The sequence below is a fragment of the Leuciscus leuciscus genome, assembly GCF_965113295.1.
Source record: "Leuciscus leuciscus genome assembly, chromosome: 2".
NCBI classification, from domain to species: Eukaryota; Metazoa; Chordata; class Actinopteri; order Cypriniformes; family Leuciscidae; genus Leuciscus; species Leuciscus leuciscus.
This window is the reverse complement of record NC_138726.1, coordinates 40,912,234-40,932,043: the sequence shown is the minus strand read 5'-3', so window position 1 is coordinate 40,932,043 and position 19,810 is coordinate 40,912,234. Positions and strand designations below refer to the sequence as shown.

General features: G+C 39.2%; 2 protein-coding genes across 14 annotated transcripts in view; both read left to right on the top strand.

The window, feature by feature from the left end:
* The window catches only part of tjp1a (tight junction protein 1a), a 158,796-nt gene extending 143,036 nt beyond the window's left edge, over positions 1-15,760 (top strand). For 4 of the 11 annotated variants that reach the window (XM_082162567.1, XM_082162573.1, XM_082162571.1 and 1 more), the window contains 11 exons: positions 1,728-1,828; positions 3,131-3,472; positions 4,662-4,886; positions 7,271-7,990; positions 8,078-8,163; positions 8,444-8,632; positions 8,764-8,843; positions 9,260-9,695; positions 9,975-10,192; positions 10,446-10,589; positions 13,915-15,760. In XM_082162567.1, the coding sequence (XP_082018693.1) occupies positions 1,728-1,828; positions 3,131-3,472; positions 4,662-4,886; positions 7,271-7,990; positions 8,078-8,163; positions 8,444-8,632; positions 8,764-8,843; positions 9,260-9,695; positions 9,975-10,192; positions 10,446-10,589; positions 13,915-14,009 (2,636 nt within the window). In that variant the 3' untranslated portion in view covers positions 14,010-15,760. The remainder of the gene's footprint in view (positions 1-1,727; positions 1,829-3,130; positions 3,473-4,661; positions 4,887-7,270; positions 7,991-8,077; positions 8,164-8,443; positions 8,633-8,763; positions 8,844-9,259; positions 9,696-9,974; positions 10,193-10,445; positions 10,590-13,914) is intronic. The other 7 variants (XM_082162570.1, XM_082162574.1, XM_082162572.1 and 4 more) reach the window with 3 other exon arrangements.
* Positions 15,761-17,164: 1,404 nt separating this feature from the next.
* Positions 17,165-19,810, top strand: part of fam189a1 (family with sequence similarity 189 member A1) — a 109,440-nt gene continuing 106,794 nt past the window's right edge. For all 3 annotated transcript variants that reach the window (XM_082162223.1, XM_082162222.1, XM_082162221.1), the window contains exon 1: positions 17,165-18,345. In XM_082162223.1, the coding sequence (XP_082018349.1) occupies positions 18,121-18,345 (225 nt within the window). In that variant the 5' untranslated portion in view covers positions 17,165-18,120. The remainder of the gene's footprint in view (positions 18,346-19,810) is intronic.

Genomic DNA, 19,810 nt, shown 5'->3' with positions numbered 1-19,810 from the left:
AGAGATGGGCTCGTAGGGTTGGTTTGCTGATGGTAGTGATAGGGCCGGACTGGGACTCACACCCATCCAGGACATCCAATACACCCACAACAGATTTTGGAACCACAGAGAACCATATTTTTTGTATAGCCATCACATAAAAAGGTTTCAATCCTTAGGCTGGGGCAGTGCAAAATAATTAAAGTTTTTTTTCTTGAACTGCACCTTCACTTCACTTCCCTTTTCCTTTTCATTCTCTTAATATTCCCTGATATCTCTCTGTCTCGACTCTCTCTCTCTCGTGTGTGTGTACTTTTCTTGCTACTTTTCTTGTACCCGTCACTTCTTCATCAGCAGGTCTACTTAATCAATAACTAATAAATAATTTACTTAAACTTAGTTTACTTTTTTTTTTAAATAATGAAATAAGTAGTTTATTTTAAATGAACCCAGACATATCATACTCCATCACGTCTCGTCTGATCAACAGATATGGAAGAAAAATAATGTCAAATGTTTTTGAAATAAAAAGCCTGTTGAATTGCACTACTTGAAAAAAAATAGGCATTACATTAACCATGCTTGCATTTTAATGCATTGTATTTTTAGGGCTTGCATTTTTATGGGCCGAAATTCAACATGGTTGAATATTTAAGCTGTGAATATTTCAATTAAAAACATTTCAAACACATTTTCATTATTAAAAATTCAATAATCCATATTCACCTTTCATATTTCACTTCCAAAATATTCAAACTGTTTAAAAATACAACCTATAATATTCACAGGCATTTTTCGGTCCATTTTATTTCGCTTTGCAAATTCGCTTGAACAGCAGATGGAGAGTATGCTCGGCAATCTACTGCTTTTCCTGCAGTTCCTGGATGTCTATGTTGAATTTACTGTCGAATTTGAACCACTGAATTTGTGGAAGCGAATTTGCAAAGCGAAATAAAATGGACAGAAAAATGCCTGTTGAATATTATAGGTTGTATTTTTAAACAGTTTGAATATTTTGGAAGTGAAATATGAAAGGTGAATATGGATTATTGAATTTTTAATAATGAAAATGTTTTTAATTGAAATATTCACAGCTTAAATATTCAACCATGTTGAATTTCAGCCCATAAAAATGCAAGCCCTAAAAATACAATGCATTAAAATGCAAGCATGGTTAATGTAATGCCTATTTTTTTCAAGTAGTGCAATTCAACAGGCTTTTTATTTCAAAAACATTTGACATTATTTTTCTTCCATAAACAGACACACACACAGCACTCAAATTGAAATATGTAGTTGACAGAAATAACTTTGAATAATTATTCATAAAACCATACATCACATTAAATTACATGATGGGTCTCACTCAGCAGCCTATCTGCTATCTCAAATCTTAGTCTTGTATGTAAGCAGTAAGAAAGGCACACAGTGTTTCTGACTGAGCTCAATAAAGGCTGCAGTGTTACCGTATCATTCCTCATTTGTAAATCGCTTTGAATAAAAGCCTCGTAAATGTAACTGGGCAAAAAGATCACTTAGCTCAGTCATAAAGAGAAAGAGAATCCAACAATGATCCATCTTTCGATGAATTAATGAGCATATAAACGAGTGGTTTTATGCTACAGACATTGAGGAGGTTTGTTTTGGTTTTAATTTTTTTGAGCTTATTGTTATTTTTACAAAAACCTGACTTAGCTGGACTTTCTCTTGAGTGATTTGATGTCTTCCTTCCTGTCACTGTCCTCTAGCCACCATTAACATGAACAACATGAATGATGGCTGGTATGGAGGATTGAAGGAGACTATTCAGCAGCAGCAGAACCAGCTGGTGTGGGTCTCAGAGGGCAAGGTGAGTTTCATTGAACTTTTCCACAGTGATTCAGTTCAATAGCTGATGCATGAGGTTTCAGGGACAGGGTTCATTCCTGGATGTCTGGGTCCATGGTTCTGTTTTTACAGAGCATAGTTTATTAGTTTCCCCATGCATCTGTTCTTGTGGTCATAACACTTATGTTTGACCACTGTATGGTTCTTTGATCAGCATCTGTTCTTTTTCCCAGTGGACTTGAGTTTTATTTGAGTGATGTTTCACCATAATAAGGTTAATCTTATGAAACCTGTACCAGAAACTGTCATATTTTAATCTACAATGTTGTTTTAAAGCTGCTTTTTTTATGCTTTGTGGAAACAAATGTCATGACAAATGAAGCGCACCCCCTCAATTCTCAATATCATAGAAAGGAAAAAGTTTTAGGAAATAGTTTATTTTACAGTGTCCTTGTTACATGTACTTACTTTAGTAATTACAGAAAATTATTTATACATGCAACTAACCCTAAACCAAACAGATTCTTAACCTTAACACTATAGTAAGTACATGTTAATCAATATTACTCTGTACTTAAATGTATAATTACACTGTAACAAGGAAACCTTAACATAAAGTGTAACCAAGTTTCTTTAGCATTAACCAAAAAAAAGAGATACTCATTCTCTAATTGTTGTTATTACAAATTGCTGTTATAATATAAACATAAATATTTAATGAAAAACTTAAAAATTTGAAATGTTGCCATGCCTTGGAAATAAAATAAGCTGAAGTACTAAAATAAAGAAATAAAGAAAACTAGACATTTAGAAACTTAAACTAAAGTTAAAATTAAAATATAAAAATGAAACTTAATTCAAAAATATTAATTAATACTATAATACGATGTAAATAATACCATAATAACACAGTCTCATGTTCTTATTACAGTAATGTTATTTACAATGAATGTTATTTAAATTGTATTTATAGATCATTGTAGTATTTGTAGTACTACCTTTGTAAGCATTGTATGGTAGTATTGTAATTCTAACTAATTCTGTGAGATATTACGATAATATTGAGAATAAATAATTGAAAATAATGCTGACATTTTTGTAAAATTTGCCTAATTATCCGAAATATATTGTTAAAATGTACGCTTAATTTTTTTAATGCAAAATATATATTTTTGTGAGATTCCCCAATGTTACATTTCATCTACATGATGTAATTTCTCTGTTTCACCTTCTCAACTCATTTTTCACCCTCTCATGTTGCTCTCTTCTCTTCCTCTCTCTCTCTTGATAAATTCTTTGCATCTTGTGTTCTGAATCTCCGTAGGCGGACGGCGCACCTGACGATGATCTGGACATTCACGATGACCGCCTGTCCTACCTGTCCGCCCCTGGTAGCGAGTACAGTATGTACAGCACGGACAGCCGTCACACCTCAGACTACGAGGACACTGACACAGAGGGTGGAGCCTACACGGACCAGGAACTAGACGAGACCCTGAATGACGAAGTTGGACCTCCAAGCGAGCCCGCCATCACACGCTCCTCGGAGCCTGTCCGGGAGGACCTGCCCGTCATCCAGGAACCTCCTGGATATGGAGGGTACCAGCCTGAACCGCTGAACCGCATCGACCCAGCAGGGTTCAAGGCCCCTGCACCTCAGCAGGTAGCGTTTCTACGAGCCGTACGCCTTCCCTGTTGTCTGGAGGCCGTGGTGTGCGTGAGAAAAGTGTTCTAGCAGCGCTATTGATGGAGGAATGCTTTAAAAACCGTAGTACATTGCAGTACTAGAGAAGTGACAATGACCAAGTAATTGTTGCCACGTATTTATTATATGTATTTGTGAGCGTGTAGTTGTGTGAATGTGTGTGTGTATGTGACAAATATGGCTCGGCTGTTATAATACTTCATGTAGATGCTGTGACTCTTATCTATGATCACAATGGAGATGGAAGTGAGGACGTTGTATCTTTAAGAATGTGTAACGTTTGCCCCATCCTTGTGGTCTAGCTGTCCCCTTATATGTCATGCAAAATGATGTCATTACCAGAAAGTATTATGTGCATGATGGAATTACTGTGTTAACTATATAACTGTGAATGTATTTATCTATATTGGTCCAGTGGCCACCATGATATCAAAAGTGTCTTAGATCTTGTGTTACAAGAGCCAAAACATTGTACTGTACTGTAGAATTAAACTGACTTCAGACTTACAGTAAAAACAGAACATTGTTTAGTTGCAAATTATTACATGACATGGTTCCCAGAATCATCCTATTCTGTATGTTAGTGGGATGTTCCTAATTCAGTACAAGTTAAGCTGTGTGGACAGCATTTCTTAGCAGTTAAGGCACTAACAGAGAAAGGCCAGTAGGCCTTTAAATGCTATAAAAGTGTAGTCACTAGAGATGCACCGTTATTAAAATTCAAGCAATAATAAGCATATAATTATGTCATGCATATTTGTTATGAAATTCAGATGACTGTTAAAAATTTAATTAACTATTTTGTCTAAATAAATAAAACACTAACATCTAAAATAAACTGTAATGTACAGGTTGAAAAATAATTATATTTATTTTGAGATTTGCTAAATGTTAGTTATATTTAACATTGTTATTAAAGTATTAGTGTTTTTAAAGATTAGATGACAGCAAAGGTCAAATATCCAATATCAGCCAATTAAGATAAATTATTTATATACAAGTGCTGTCAATAGAGCTTAACATCAATTGAATCTGGAACATTCCCTTAATAGAACAGTACAGGTGTCAGGTGAGAAAGAAGAGAATCACAGCTGAAGTGCAGTGGTGAGGTTTGACCACATGTATTAAACATTTTTGAACACCTTCACAGAAAGCAGAGGCTGCTCTCCCCACGCAGCCTGAGCCGCTGGCAGAGACAGCGCCCCCTGCTGTTCATGTAAATGTAGGGGCCCCGAGTGCCAAGGATCTCCCGGTCACCCTCACTCAGGGGGATTTCAGCCCAGAGGCTGGCTCTCTCTTCCCACCTACCCCTGAGCTAGCTCAACCCCCGTCTCCCGACCCCAACCAATCTGGACAACCCGGGTCAGAGTCCAAGGTACCTCGCTAGCCACCCCGCTCTGGACTGAAACCGGCCCACTTAACGCCCGAGCCCGGTGCCCTCTCTTATCGCCGTCTGCCCTGCCTGTGTGCTGCGGTGCTTTCCTCTAGCTCTTGCATGTGCGCTGTGTGCTTATAATGAGAGCGTCTGTTCTCTATCTGTGATTGTGCGTATGTGTGTTCATAAACAACAGTGGGTATGACAGAGGCCTGCTGCATCAGATCATATAGTTCATGAATCTTCGGGCAAGCCCAGGTCCCCACTGTTGCTTTCTTACTTTTGCATGGGTTTATTTTTCAGTTGTTTTGCCTGTTGAAGTAGAGTTAGTAAATACTAGTGGTGCAATGAATGTGATAAACTGATTTAATTATTAAATTGATCTTTATTTAGATTTAAAACTTTGAATCTTCCCCCCTCCTATTGACTTTGAAAGGTAGCCTTGCTCTTTACAATAGTGTTCATTTGTAGTTTTTTTTTAGTTTTTCAGTTTTTGTCTTCTGACAAAAGTATTCTTTATATATATATATTCTTTCATTTTTCACCGTCATATTACTTAATTCAGCAATTTTATGCTAAAATGGCATCTAAATTTAGTCAACAAAAGTATTTCAGCAGAAAGTTAATTAAACTACAGAACAATAAAATGCATATCATGGCCAGGAATTAAGAAACAAACTAATTGCCTTGTGTTAATGTAGTTACATTTTGGCCAAAGTGAACTAATTTATAATTCGTGGCCACAATATTTAGTTTTTTTTCTCCCCTGCATGCTCTGTGCGGGGCTTGAAATTAAACTAAATATTCAAACATTATAAATATATATCAATTTAAACCTGTAGAAACATTTGTCATTTATCATAACATTTATGTGAACACTGCTGCCTTTATGATTCCTGAAATAGCTTTATAATGGAACAATCCTTGACATTTATTCATCATAATTTGATATTTTGAAACATTTATATTAATTTAGTTCATAGGGGTTACACAGACAAATCGACTTTAATACTCTGCCATGATGCTTTAAGCTTGATGTCGACTAGTCGCTGATCATGGCCTATAGAGGCGCATCAGGATAAGAAATCTTTGAAGTCCACTTTTACGCTTCGTTTCCAACAGTTAAAATTACAAATAAATGCATACTCTGAGAGCGCAACATTTACATTTACATTTATTCATTTAGCTGACGCTTTTATACAAAGCGACTTACAATTGCTATATATGTCAGAGGTCGCACGCCTCTGGAGCAATTAGGGGTTAAGTGTCTTGCTCAGGGACACATTGGTGTCTCACAGTGGATTCGAACCCGGGTCTCTCACACCAAAGGCATGTGTCTTATCCATTGCGCCACCACCACCCCCCCCCCTGGTGGTGCAACACAAGAGATGTGTGATTATACCATGTGGAAGCTCAAAATTGATCGGGAGAAAGCTCATTTTAAACAGCATATTGTGTTAATTGCTGTTTTAAACGAATCTGCTGCTGCATTGTAACACATACAGAGAAGTAGCTTCCACATCACAGGTAGATCACGCGCACACAGAAACATTCAGTAGTGCCGAAATGTATTGTCAACACTGTTCTGTGATTCATCAAAGTTCTAGCATATATTTCTTAAGTCCCTTTCACACAGTGATTCCGGAAAATACACGGATAATGTGTCCCAGGATTTGTCCCGGGATTGTTTTTTTTTATTTTTTTTTTATTCATTCACACTGCCAGTGATTTTCCGGAATCTGTGCATGCGTTCACACACAACCCGTAAAGATCCCGTAAAGACACGTGACATCGATGTGACATGTAATGTCTCAGCAGCGTCTTAAGTTTGCATATGAACTGCGACTTCTCTCTCGAGAAACCACGCAAGTGCATTTTTATTTTTTTTATTCGATCATAAACTAGCGCATTACGTACCGTTTCACTATCTGGCGAATGATCCCAGCTTCAGCGTCATGCTGCTTTATTATACAAAATCCAAAAACCCAAAATGGTTCCTAAAAGGCTACTTTTCAAAGTACATTTTATTTTTTGAACCAAATTGTTTTTGTATATTTCTTTTTCAGTGGGACTTTTTCTGGCTGATTTTACCCCAATGATTTTGCAGCTTGGCGTGTCATGAGTCATTTTATCTTTCTTAAACTCTGAAACTGTGTAATGGCTGCCTCCATTTGACCTGTTCAATAACTGCCCACTCTGAGTCTTCCTCTATTGCAGGTCTCTCTGCTGACTCTGTGCTTCATTCTTCAACTTTTAATCCGAATATTATTCACTTCTGGTTTCTGTCGTTTCATTCAATTCAATTGATTGCTGTGGTTTTGAGTTTAATGTACAGTTCTTTGAACAGTTTGTTCATAATTTTCCTGCTTTGGCTTTATCAACAGATGTACAAGAAGGATATCTACCGAACCAACGAGCAGACGCAGGTGAGCCAAAACCCTATGCAGCCCAACTACAACCCCCAGCAGCCCCTCTACCAGGAAGACAAGCCATACAGAGATTACGACCAGCAGCCCAGTCGCTATGATGGGGGCTACATGGAATCAAAGGCTCGTAACTTTGACCCTCACCTACATTTTGAAAACAGCGTGCCTCCGTACGACGAGCAATGGGCTCCATATGACCACACATCTGGATACGACCCTCATATGCCCTATGAGGATGGTCTGGATCACATGTATGGTCACCCTCAGACGCGGCACGACACGGGTCGACCCCGTTATGGCAAACCTAGCCCTGGACCGATCCGACACGACGAACCACCCCCTGCGCGGCCACAGTATAACCAAGAACCACTTCCTCACACTCAAGCCACCTCCCGCTCCCCTGAGCCCCCCAAACAACAGTACTACGACCCCTCCCAGAGACCTTCCTACGTTCAACCACCACAGAGGGGCTACATGAATTCGGAGACCTCTGTGTCCCCTCCCAAACCGGAGTCCCTCTCACCGACAGCAGAACCTGAACTTCCTCCTCCTCCAGCCGAGGCAGAGGAAGACCCAGCCATGAAGCCCCAGTCCGTGCTCACGAGGGTTAAGATATTTGAGAACAAACGATCCGTATCTGTGGACAGAGCAAAAGAGTCTGCAAACTCTGGGATTCGGGTGAGTTGGCATAGTCTGTATTTCTTCTCACTAAATACACACTCTACAGACTGAATAATTAAGGTAAAATTTTTCTGCTTCCTTTAGCCTGTGGACATGGTGCCTAAACCTGGCGCTGCCTCTGTGCCCAAAGCCAATTCTTTAAGTAACCTGGACCAAGAGAAGGCCTTTAGGTAATGAATTAGCACTTAAAATCAATACATTTGCAGCCACAAATACAATATCATTTGTGTCTACTTTTGTAACCAAAACATTACAATATTTCTATTTCAAATAAATGCTGTTTTTTTCTTTTCTTAAACTTTCTATTCATCAAAGAATCCTGTATCATGGTTTCCACAAAAATGTTATTCAGCTCAACTGATTATATTAGTGCACTTTTATTGAAATTATTACTGCAACTATTCTATGCATAAAGTATTTGAAGGTACACATGCGTCTTTTATCTGTCAGATCTCCAGAGCCACAGCAGCCCGATGATATCATTCGCTCCAATAACAATGACCCTGATGAGGATGAGGAGTACTACAGGAAACAGCTGTCTTACTTCGACCGCCGAAGCTTTGATAGCAAACCCTCCGCACAGCTGACACCTGCCATCAAGCCAGCCCAACCCCAGACCCAACCAGGGTACTACCCCAGGTACATTATCATAAATTATCATGTTTCCTGGAATTTATAATATAAAATTAGATAGCAGTAAACATGATGACAGAATATATGGCTTTAAATTTGAATCTAGACTTCATTGTTTGTTTGTCTGTCTGCTACAGGACAGAGTCAGTGGAGAAGATCAACCCTGTTGCTCCAGCCAACCCAGCTGTCCCACCCCCGACCCTGCCTAAACCTGCAGGTAAGTTATTTATGGAAGAATAAAACATTTAATATACATGTGTATAAAGAATGTTGTTCTTTTGAACTTTCAATTGATCAAAGAATCCTGGAAAAAATGTATCATGGTTTCCAAAATTCCCCAAAATATGAACCGTCACAGCTGTTTTCAACATTGCTAATAATAGGAACTGTTTCTTGAGCACCAAATCAGCATATTAGAATGATTTCTGAAGGATCATGTGACACTGAAGACTGGAATAAGGGTGCTGAAAATTCAGCTTTGCCATCACAAGAATGAATTACATTTTTAAAATGGAACCGAGTTATACATTTTAATAATATTTCACAATATTACTGTATTTTAATCAAATAAATGCAGCCTTGGTGAACATAAGAGACATATTCACATACACATAATCTTCCTATCTCACACAGTGACCCCACCGCTAGACCCACACGGATCTCCCAAAGTGAAGCCTCCCAGTCATGAAGACAAAGTTCAGAGCACTTACCTGCCTCAGAAAAGCTTCCCAGAGAAATCTCCTGTTAACGGCACCGGTGAACCTCCAAAGACCAACAGCACTGCCACGTCCAGCTACAACCGTTTTGTGCCCAAGCCGTACACCACCTCTGCAAGGCCCTTCGAACGCAAGTTTGACAGCCCCAAGTTCAACCACAACCTCTTGCCTAATGACTCTCAAAATAAGAAAGATAATGTGAAAGTTCCTATCAGTACCACAGCCAAACCACAGAGCTCACCCCAGTCGACAGACCATGACAGCGGCCTGGACACCTTCACCCGCACCATGGACCAGAAACCGAAATACCAGCAGAACAACATCAACGCCGTACCCAAGGCAATACCTGTCAGGTACACTAGAAACTAGCTCCGTAATTGTCAAGCTTACTTTTTTTTCGTGCTAAAATTATAACATGAAGTAAATTAGATATTACTTAAAAAAATTAAAAAGTACAAAATTAAGTAAATGTAGGACACAAAACAGAAAAACATTATCACAATCAGTAGAACTAGATATTTGTCTACTGATATTACTTTTCTGCTATAGCTAGATTTATTTTTACAATAAAGAACTAAAGATCAGAGGAGTCAAAAGGTAGGTTTATCTTATTTTATTTTTCCTCTTTCCAGCCCAAGTGCTTTGGAGGACGACGACGATGATGACAGCCACACGGTGGTGGCGACGGCGCGGGGCATCTTCAACTGTAACGGCGGGGTTCTGAGTTCCATTGAGACGGGGGTGAGCATCATTATCCCTCAGGGAGCGATTCCTGATGGTGTGGAGCAAGAGATCTACTTCAAAGTGTGTCGGGATAACAGCATCCTGCCACCTCTGGACAAAGAGAAAGGTCAGTCACGCATCTTTTTAACTCGGGTCAGAAGATTCTGACATTTTTGTCGTTTTCTGGCCTGTGAAAGAAACCTGGTAATCCAGAATTTGATAGATTCTTTTTTTATTGATTCATGAACTAACCTGTACTCAAAATGCTAGTGAGCTTATCAGTACTAAATTTGTAGCTTTATGAGAAACATTGTCTGTTCATATACAGTTATGTGCTTGAGTGTAGAGCAAATGCTAAAGGAACGAGTTTTTATTTCCAGGTGAAACTCTGCTGAGTCCTCTGGTGATGTGTGGTCCTCACGGTCTGAAGTTCCTGAAGCCAGTGGAGCTCCGCCTACCTCACTGTGCGTCTATGACCCCTGATGGTTGGTCTTTTGCTCTAAAATCCTCCGACTCCTCGTCGGGTACGCTGTCCTCTCTCTGTCCTTTTTGGGGTCGTTTGGGATGGCTTTGTGACAACTTGTTTGGTTGTGGGCCTTTTTTTCATTATGCATTTTCTTATTCACACCTCCATATGACCAGTCATTTGTTAACCTTTTTTTTAATTATACCACTAAATATGACTAATATTTTAGTCATTTAGCTTATCTCACTGACTCACTAATTCCAGTCTGCTCATTCATTTATGTGGTTTATTTAAGGTCTATTTAAACCAAGTGTCTCTTTTAAAACCGGGTGTGATAATTCACCCTACATTACAATACATTTATTTTTTTCATCATCTAGGTATTTAGATGCATGCGCAAATACACTACTGTTCAAAAGTTTTGGGTCATACTTTCATAGTTTTATTCAGACAGGATGCATTAAATTGATCAAAAGCGACAGTAAATACATTTATAATACAAAAGATCTTTCTATTCATCAAAGTAAAATGTTTCCACAAAAGTATTAAAGTAGCACAATTGTTTTCAGCATTTCTAATGGATCATGTATCTGACGACTGGACTAATGGCTGCTGAACATTCAGCTTTGCCATCACAGGAATAAATTACATTTTAAAATGTACTGAAATAGAAAACAGTTATTTCAAATTGACCCCAAACATTTAAACGGTAGTGTATATTCTATAAGGGAATAAATGTTACACATTTAGATTTTTCATAAAAGGAACTGGATGTGATAACTAAGAATTTTTTTTTACAAATTGGAATTTTATTAAATATTTTAAAAATAAATAATTGCTCCATTAGTGAATGACAACATATCCATTATATTTTACTGAATGGATATTTTGCATTAGAGAAAGTAAATTTGTTTTGGCAGATGGTTTGTATTCTGCAGGGCCCAACAAATTGCATTTTGTTCAGTATGAGTAGTTTTCGCTGGGCAGATTCGTTTCATAGGCCTTTGTGTTCTCTCGATCAAGGCACTGAATCACTCACTTTCTCCTTGGAGGTTAGTTAAATCAGAGATCTGCAGGTGAACATTGACACAATAGGTTGTTTGCCATCTTCACTTGAGTCTCATGATTTCATGAATTAGCCAATGTGAATTCACATCTATTAATCATAATTCACTCATAATATTATTTGTGTATTGAACTGATTCTCACACAGCCACCCAAATGTCTGAATATGCAGAGATGCTGGAATTGCCTTCGTCCCGCTAATGGAGATCAGCAAATGTTTTTCCCTGGGTCTTCTCTCTCTCTCTTGTTTCACTCATTCGTCTCTATATAACTCTTATTGGTAAACCTCGGACCACCCTGTATTAACCTTTTAATGAACCTCTCGTTCTGAGTGTGCAGTGGAGAGATCGGAGACTCCTGCCTCATCCAAAACCATTACAGGCCTTTGTCTCTAATCTGCATATTTTAAAGCAAGGCCATCGTTTGTCCAAAGTTCAAGGCAAATTCCCCTGCACTCTCTTGGAAAGAGAGCGTTTATCTAACTACTTTAACACAGTTGTTCTGATGGAGTTCACAGCAGAGTGCAAAAGAGCACTGAAATCCTGAGGTCCTCTATAAATTAGCTAAAAAAAATTATGATTAATCGTGTTCAATCGTTTTTGAAGATAAGTGTTTAATTTATTCACCATAAAACCACCAAACAGAACATATAATGTATGTGTGTTTGAAACTTGACCCTCCCTCCCTCCCTGTCTCCCTCCCTGTCTCCCTCCCTGTCTCCCTCCCTCCCTCCCTCCCTGTCTCCCTCCCTGTCTCCCTCCCTCCCTCCCTCCCTGTCTCCCTCCCTGTCTCCCTCCCTGTCTCCCTCCCTGTCTCCCTCCCTGTCTCCCTCCCTGTCTCCCTCCCTCCCTGTCTCCCTCCCTGTCTCCCTCCCTGTCTCCCTCCCTCCCTCCCTCCCTGTCTCCCTCCCTGTCTCCCTCCCTGTCTCCCTCCCTGTCTCCCTCCCTGTCTCCCTCCCTGTCTCCCTCCCTGTCTCCCTCCCTCCCTCCCTCCCTCCCTGTCTCCCTCCCTGTCTCCCTCCCTCCCTCCCTCCCTCCCTGTCTCCCTCCCTGTCTCCCTCCCTGTCTCCCTCCCTCCCTCCCTCCCTGTCTCCCTCCCTGTCTCCCTCCCTGTCTCCCTCCCTGTCTCCCTCCCTGTCTCCCTCCCTGTCTCCCTCCCTGTCTCCCTCCCTCCCTCCCTCCCTGTCTCCCTCCCTGTCTCCCTCCCTCCCTCCCTCCCTCCCTGTCTCCCTCCCTCCCTCCCTCCCTGTCTCCCTCCCTCCCTGTCTCCCTCCCTCCCTGTTCTGTTTGGTGCCGCAAGTGGTACCGAAATTGCACACTTCACCTTGATGAATGAAAAAACAACCTTGTTCTTATGCATTACAGCACCTTGGGATATGAGCTTATTGGTTATTGCTCTGGCTCTGCTGATTATCTCTATCAGAACAAATAACGCATGCTGAGAGCCTGTCTTATCTCAGAGCGTCCCGCTACGCTTCTCTCTTTCCCTCATGCAAACCAAAGAGAACAATTGCTAAAATTGCACAATATTGTACTGATACAGCTGTTGAAATATGCTAAAAAATAATGCACCTCGTTTATAGTTTTGTTTACTTTTCTCCAAACGTGTGTTTCGTTTTACGCCACATTTTTGTTAGTGTTTTGTTGGCTTTAGAATCGTGGATCTGACTAGAAAACAAGCATGCATGTGGCTTAATTTAATGTTTAATTAATGTTTTTTTCTGTCACTGCATATACGTGATGTATAATACATACACGACTGTTCAAAAGTTTGGAGTCGGCAAGATTTTTTTTTCATGTTTTTGAAAGAAGACTCTTATGTTCACCAAAGCTGCATTTATTGGATCTAAAATACAGTAAAAACAATTATACTGTGAAATATTATTACAATTTAAAATAAACTCTTTTCTATTTGAATATATTTTCAAATGTAATTTATACCCGTGATAGTAAAGATGAATTTTCAGCATCATTACTAATTCACTGTCACATGATCCTTCAGAAATCATTCTAATAATTATTATCAGTGTTGAAAACCGGGCTGTGTGCTATTTTTCAGGATTATTAAATAATTAGAAGGTTAAAAAGAACAGCGTTTATTTGATATATTTTTATGTAACAATGTAAAAGTCTTTGCCACTTTTGATCAATTTAATGCATCTTTGCAGAATAAAAGTATTTTATTTGATCCTTCCTGAATAAAAGTTAGTTTCTTTCATTAAAAAAAAATGAAACTGACTCCAAACTTATGAACGTGGTGATTGATCTTACTTTCAATTCATCAATCATATTCATCTGCATTTTGTGTTATTTATCCAGGTGATCCTAAGAGTTGGCAGAACAAATCTCTCCCTGGAGATCCCAACTACCTGGTTGGAGCCAACTGTGTGTCTGTGCTTATTGACCATTTCTGAGGAGGGCAACAGCAGGTCCCTTTACTGAATGTGGAACCAGTTTAAAAGAGAGAGGACCTTCCCCCTTATGAACACACACATACTCATACACACACATGAAGGCTACGCACTATGCCACACTAAATGAAGGGTCTCCTGACTGTGCTCTGGCTTGTTTACGGTAACCTCAGAGACTGGAGGGAGGGTTACATTCTATGAAGTGCTGTTTTAATCTCCTCATCGTCCTCTTCATGTTTGCTTTATCTTTCACTTCTTTTTTAAGTGCTTTTAAAGGCTTTCGAGGATAACAAAAACAGACATTAACCATTGATGGACTGCATGCTCTGTGCCACTGACCAATTAATATTCACACTGTAAGCCAACTGTAATATTTTGCGACACATAACTTGTGTTTATTTTTTAAAAGATTTATTAGGTTCTTCCATTCAGCCTAGGCTACTTAAACGTATAGACTATATTAATCTGCAAATGTATTTTCACTTTATATAGTATGCACACTATAACGTTATGATTATAATGTATAGTGCAACTTTTCTAGAATATCCAATTCTAGTTTTAGGATTTTCAATCGAGCAGTTGAAGTGTACATCTGACACGTTTCCTGACTTTTATCATGTCAAGGTGCAGGATCAGTGCTAGATAAGAGCTTTAAGGAAAGAGTCGGAGAGAAATGGCATATGAAGAATATACAGAATGAAGTTTTCTAGCCAAGGACACGTCACTTAAGGCTCACCTTTTTTAATGGCTCCTTTGTAGACACCACTAGCCTCCTCACAGACCTGTGAACTTGAGCACTGGAACATTCCTGCTGTGTCGAGATCTATGCATGTGCTTTGACTCAGGTGTGAAGACTGCTGCTCTTTCCTCTCCCCTCTTTCTCTTCCAGATTCTTCCTCACTCCCTCTTTCTCCCTCTCTCTCAAACACTCCATGTAAAGCAGTGATGCCTTATCTGAAACGACACACTTTTTTCAATAACGAAAACCTTTTTGGTTTCTTTTTGCTAAGTTGTTCTAATGATAAATTATGAAGAAACTGAAGTTGTCTTTCTGCCATTTTTGTCAACCCGCTGTACAAATAAACATGGGTGTTGCACACATAAACAAAAAGTCTAAGAACAGGTTTTCTCTTTTTATCTGCTATGCACATGACTTTTAAAGAGAAACACAAATAAAAGATGGGAGGACGGATATCAATTGGCTGTACATAAAGCTAGCATATTGCCTTCATTTTTGGTTTGTAAATGACTTTTTTTGTATGTCTTTATTATTTTGTATAAAACTTAAAGGGGGAAAACGTTTATAAAAGAGGATGAATGAAATTAAAACGGTTTGTCTTTGTATTCTGGTTCTACCCTTGAGCCTTGGAACGTGTACTTGGCAGTAATAATATCACATTTTCTACAGATACACACTAAATGTAAGCGGTTTTTAATAATAACCATCTTTTTATTCTTTATTTACAAAAGAAAGTGCTTGATGTAAACTATTCTCAAAACCTGTTTCTTTTAAACGGTGTGCTTGAAATGTGTTCCATGCATTTATTTGTGATACTGGATGCTACATTGTGTGTCCTGAAATGTATTTTTGTACTAATAGATTTATTATGGCACGCCGGAAGACTTTTTTTTCTTTAGACATTATAACACAGCTTTGACTGGTCATTAGCTATTCACGTGTGGCAGAGTTTGTTCCCTTTTCAACACAATTTCCAGTATGCCATTGTATTAAAAAATAAATCATTTTTAAAATACACTGTGTTCATTTTATTAGGGATTTTTCCGTAGTTGTTGGTGCAATACAAAAATGACTTTGCATAGATAATACAGTTTGCCGTTGCAAAGGAGCAAGGTGACTTTTAAAATGTTTCATTGCGACAGTACACTGACTGCAGTATAGTGTGTAGTGACACTTGTTGGCCAGCAGATGGCGCAAATGCTTTACTGCCAGATTCATTCACAACGTTCATAGCGTCTGGCCATTATAAAACTGATTTTAATATTACTGTACCTTTAGTCGATGGTTAAATCAAGCCCAGCTAAATGATCACTTATACTCCATGAATACCCAAATTAAACGGCACGCCTTGTTTAAAGAAATAATAAAAGTTAAGTAGCCTATGTGTTTTATTCCTCTTTTAACTGAAGAAAACAAACTAATAATATAACTTTGTAAACAAAGTGTTATTATTAATGATATTATTATTTTACTATCAAGCAAAATGCATATTTCTTTGAACTTTTTGTTTCATGTGGTAGTAGTTTTAAATCTAATCTTTACAAAATATCAGTCAGTTAATTATTGAAAATGTGGCTTTAGTTTTCCTGTTAACAAATGTGACTGCTGATATGTTTACATATGTGGGACAGATTTATCTTAAAGATAGGCTATATTAACTACAGACTCTGTAAGTATTACATGTAGCCTACCAAATATGGTAGTTTGGTCTTTGTATATTATGACATGTTTAACATGCTTCCTTTTAAGGAGACTTGACATAGACATTTTTCATAGGCTCAAACTGGAATTAAACAGGTCTGGTAATAGCTACTGTCTATGGGTAATAGGGCTATTTACTCCAGCCATGCAAAATGTTCACCTGAAATAAGAACAATCTGCATTTTAATGCATACTTCACAGTCCGTTTGTAAAATTTGTAACTATATTTTCATGCAAACTTACAAATTAATGTAAAATTTTGTCATGTATGTTACTGATTTGGATTTTTTTTTTTTTTTATATATTCCGGTCCTCAAATGTGATGGGCCAGAAATAACCATTTGATTGGTTGATCGGCGTTTCAAGCATACTAACAGCATTGGGTCATTTTAAGTGTTAATTGAGATTTACACGAGTAGGTCAGCGAAGAGCTGTTTGTTTAGTCGAAACGTCGGTGTTTTATCTCACAAATCGACGTTAATTTGTCCACCGAGAGAACCCCGTTTTGGAAAATCAGATCGTCGGCTCATGATAGCTCAGAACGGGTTTCTCCCGCTGTCTTTATTGGAGCAGTGAGAAATGGAAACCCCGGATAGGATCTCCAGTAGAATCAATACAGAACGCCCAGGGAGGGGAACTCTCTGTCACTCCGCTCCACTCACACACGTGGTTCCAGTCCTGCTTTCAGTCTGCGTGTTGCTCGGTGGCACGTGAAGGTTGATGCTTTGGCTTTTTATCGAAGAAAACACATACAAACTAAATAATCGATTTTGGTCTTAAACCGGACTGTTACCGGATACCAAGTAGCCTACTTTTATTTAATTTGTATGACACATTATGACAACTCACAATGATGCAGTGCTACTGAATATCAGATGTTTTTCCAGTGACATTGCTTAAATGGCATATATTTTACCGAACGCAAAGACTCAACCTTAAAGCGAGTTTAATGAAAAGTAACAATATGATTAAGTAAGTTTAAGTCGACTCGTATCATTCATTCGCAGCTTTTATGGTTCCAAAACGAGTTCGTTGCCCGCATCCATCCATCTGAATCTACATATGGCGACACGTCAGTGCATCTCCTCCTCTACACAAGCACCTGCTCACACACACCTACAACTAACAGACAACTAGCGCGAGGCTGCGGCTGCACGCAAAGACCGAGCGAACATTTCTACACTGAAGTTGGACGTTGAAAACGCGCCGCGGAACCGCGTCATACGCAGCCCGTATACGCGCGATAGATGCGAATTTCGTTCCCATTGAATACGACGTTCTCCGTTCAGAGCCGTGAGGTATTTCATTAACGGACTGTCACGGGCTGTGAACGGATTTGATGGATCACCTATCCCGTGCATATTTCTTCGAAGCGGGCGACCATTCAGCGCTCGTCTTCGCAAAGCTTACCTCTTTGTCTTATTGAAATGATTTTGAATAACGCTCGGTAAAACACCTGCTTGAAAACAGCGCACTTATCCTCAGAACAGTGAGAGTAAGACATCGTGAGCTTCCTCGTGTAACGGGATGATGGTCTGTGAGTCTTGGCAACACGCTATGCATTCATCTTTACTTTGTGGATATCGGAGTGACTAGACCCAGAGGTGTCCTGTAAACCCGAAGCCCGCTGATTTAACCCAAGTTTTGGTTCATTTAAACTGTTTAGTCGTGACCATGCCCGTCAGTGCAATGCCGAGGGGTCGGTCTCTGAGCCCGGTATCTCTGTCCCGCAGTCTCTCCCGGCTGAGGGAGTTTCGAACCCGGACTCGCATCATGCTGTCTCTGGGAGTTTCACAGATGGTGCTCGGGAGTCTCATTTTGGCTGTCAGTTTCGCCGCTTTGGCCCTTACTACATCTCCGAGGGTGAGACATTCTTGTCCCTTTTGGGCTGGATTCTCGGTAAGTTGTCTTTATTCTTGAAAAATCGTGTATTTTTGTTAGTTTCCCCTGAACAGAGAGGTGATATTACGCGCCATTTGTGACCCCAGCAACTGCAGAGTCAGCAATCACATCACGCGCGACTGATTCTTAGTTTATAATTCAATTCTGCTGCTCATCAACGAGAGCCTGCGGAACAATATTCACCAAATGCGAAATTAAATGGCCTATGAATAATTCTGGAGGAAGGGGGACTGTTTTATTGCTTGGGCTCAGGTGAGCTCACCTATGAAAGGCTGTGGTTGGTGGATTGCCACAGCATGCAGCAGAATGAAGCCAAATAATTAAAAGAGATCAGACGAATTCATGTGCATTTCACTTATGCCTGATGTTCTGTGTGAAAATATTTCAACAGGCTGTTAGTTTCTGACTAGTATTGATTAATGCATCCTTGTTAGATTTTCAGACAGGAATAATTCTGCTACTTAATCTTAATAAGAGCTAATCTTTTTTCCACAGCCCCTGACAACAGTACATAGGCTAGGTCTACTTTAGACATGGCTATGTAATGCAGTTTGTCCAATATACTATTGCCATAGTTTTTCATCTAATTTTCTTGTTTAATGTACAGATAGGCTAAATGTTGAATTTTGCATGTTGTAATTGACAGTTTGCACATTATTTTGTTTATTTGTTTGTTTGTTGTTGCACACATTTTTGACACGTTTGTTTATTTTTATTGTGTTATGTTCATGTTGTTATACCCTGCTGCTGCTTCTTGCATTGCATTTCAAAGACCTTGGCATGCTCCATTTTTATTGAGATTTTAACTTGATAGTAAAGGCTCAGAAAGAAAAGAACTTCTGAAATTTGGGAGATGAATGTTAGCTGAAGTGTGAAAGCTGAAATACCCAGTGTGAATTTTACCTATGTTGAATAGAGGTTTCAACTACATTGCCTTTGTTCCTTAATAAGCTCATAAGCATAACCCTCTGATTCATCCTTACCAGGCCCCGCACAAGGATCTTTTGTAGGACAGTATTAACACATCTTAACATTTAATTCTGGCTTCAGTGAATATTTATGAAGTCACACACCCTTGATTCTCCCACCATAGACGACATATGTAAAAGCTCATAGGTGTTAATTATGGTTGTGAAATAGTAATATAGAAGGGACTGGGACATGTGGTGACAAAGATAACTAGCCTTGGGGTCAGAGGTCAAACAACAGGGCTCGCTGATCATTCAGACGCTGATGTAGTGCATGCAGCAGATAAGGAGACATATGGCCATGAGAAAGCTCAGCTGGTTCTTGTATCAGTTTGATTTGATATGCATTTCATGGATTTTCTTGTATATGCCTCTGGGTTCTGGCGGGGGCAGATCGCCGTGTCCAGGCCTGAGGTTAAATGTTCTCCTCACTGGGTGGCTGGTGCATAATGGAGCTCTGCAGAATTACTAACCAATCAGAGTCTGGATTAATG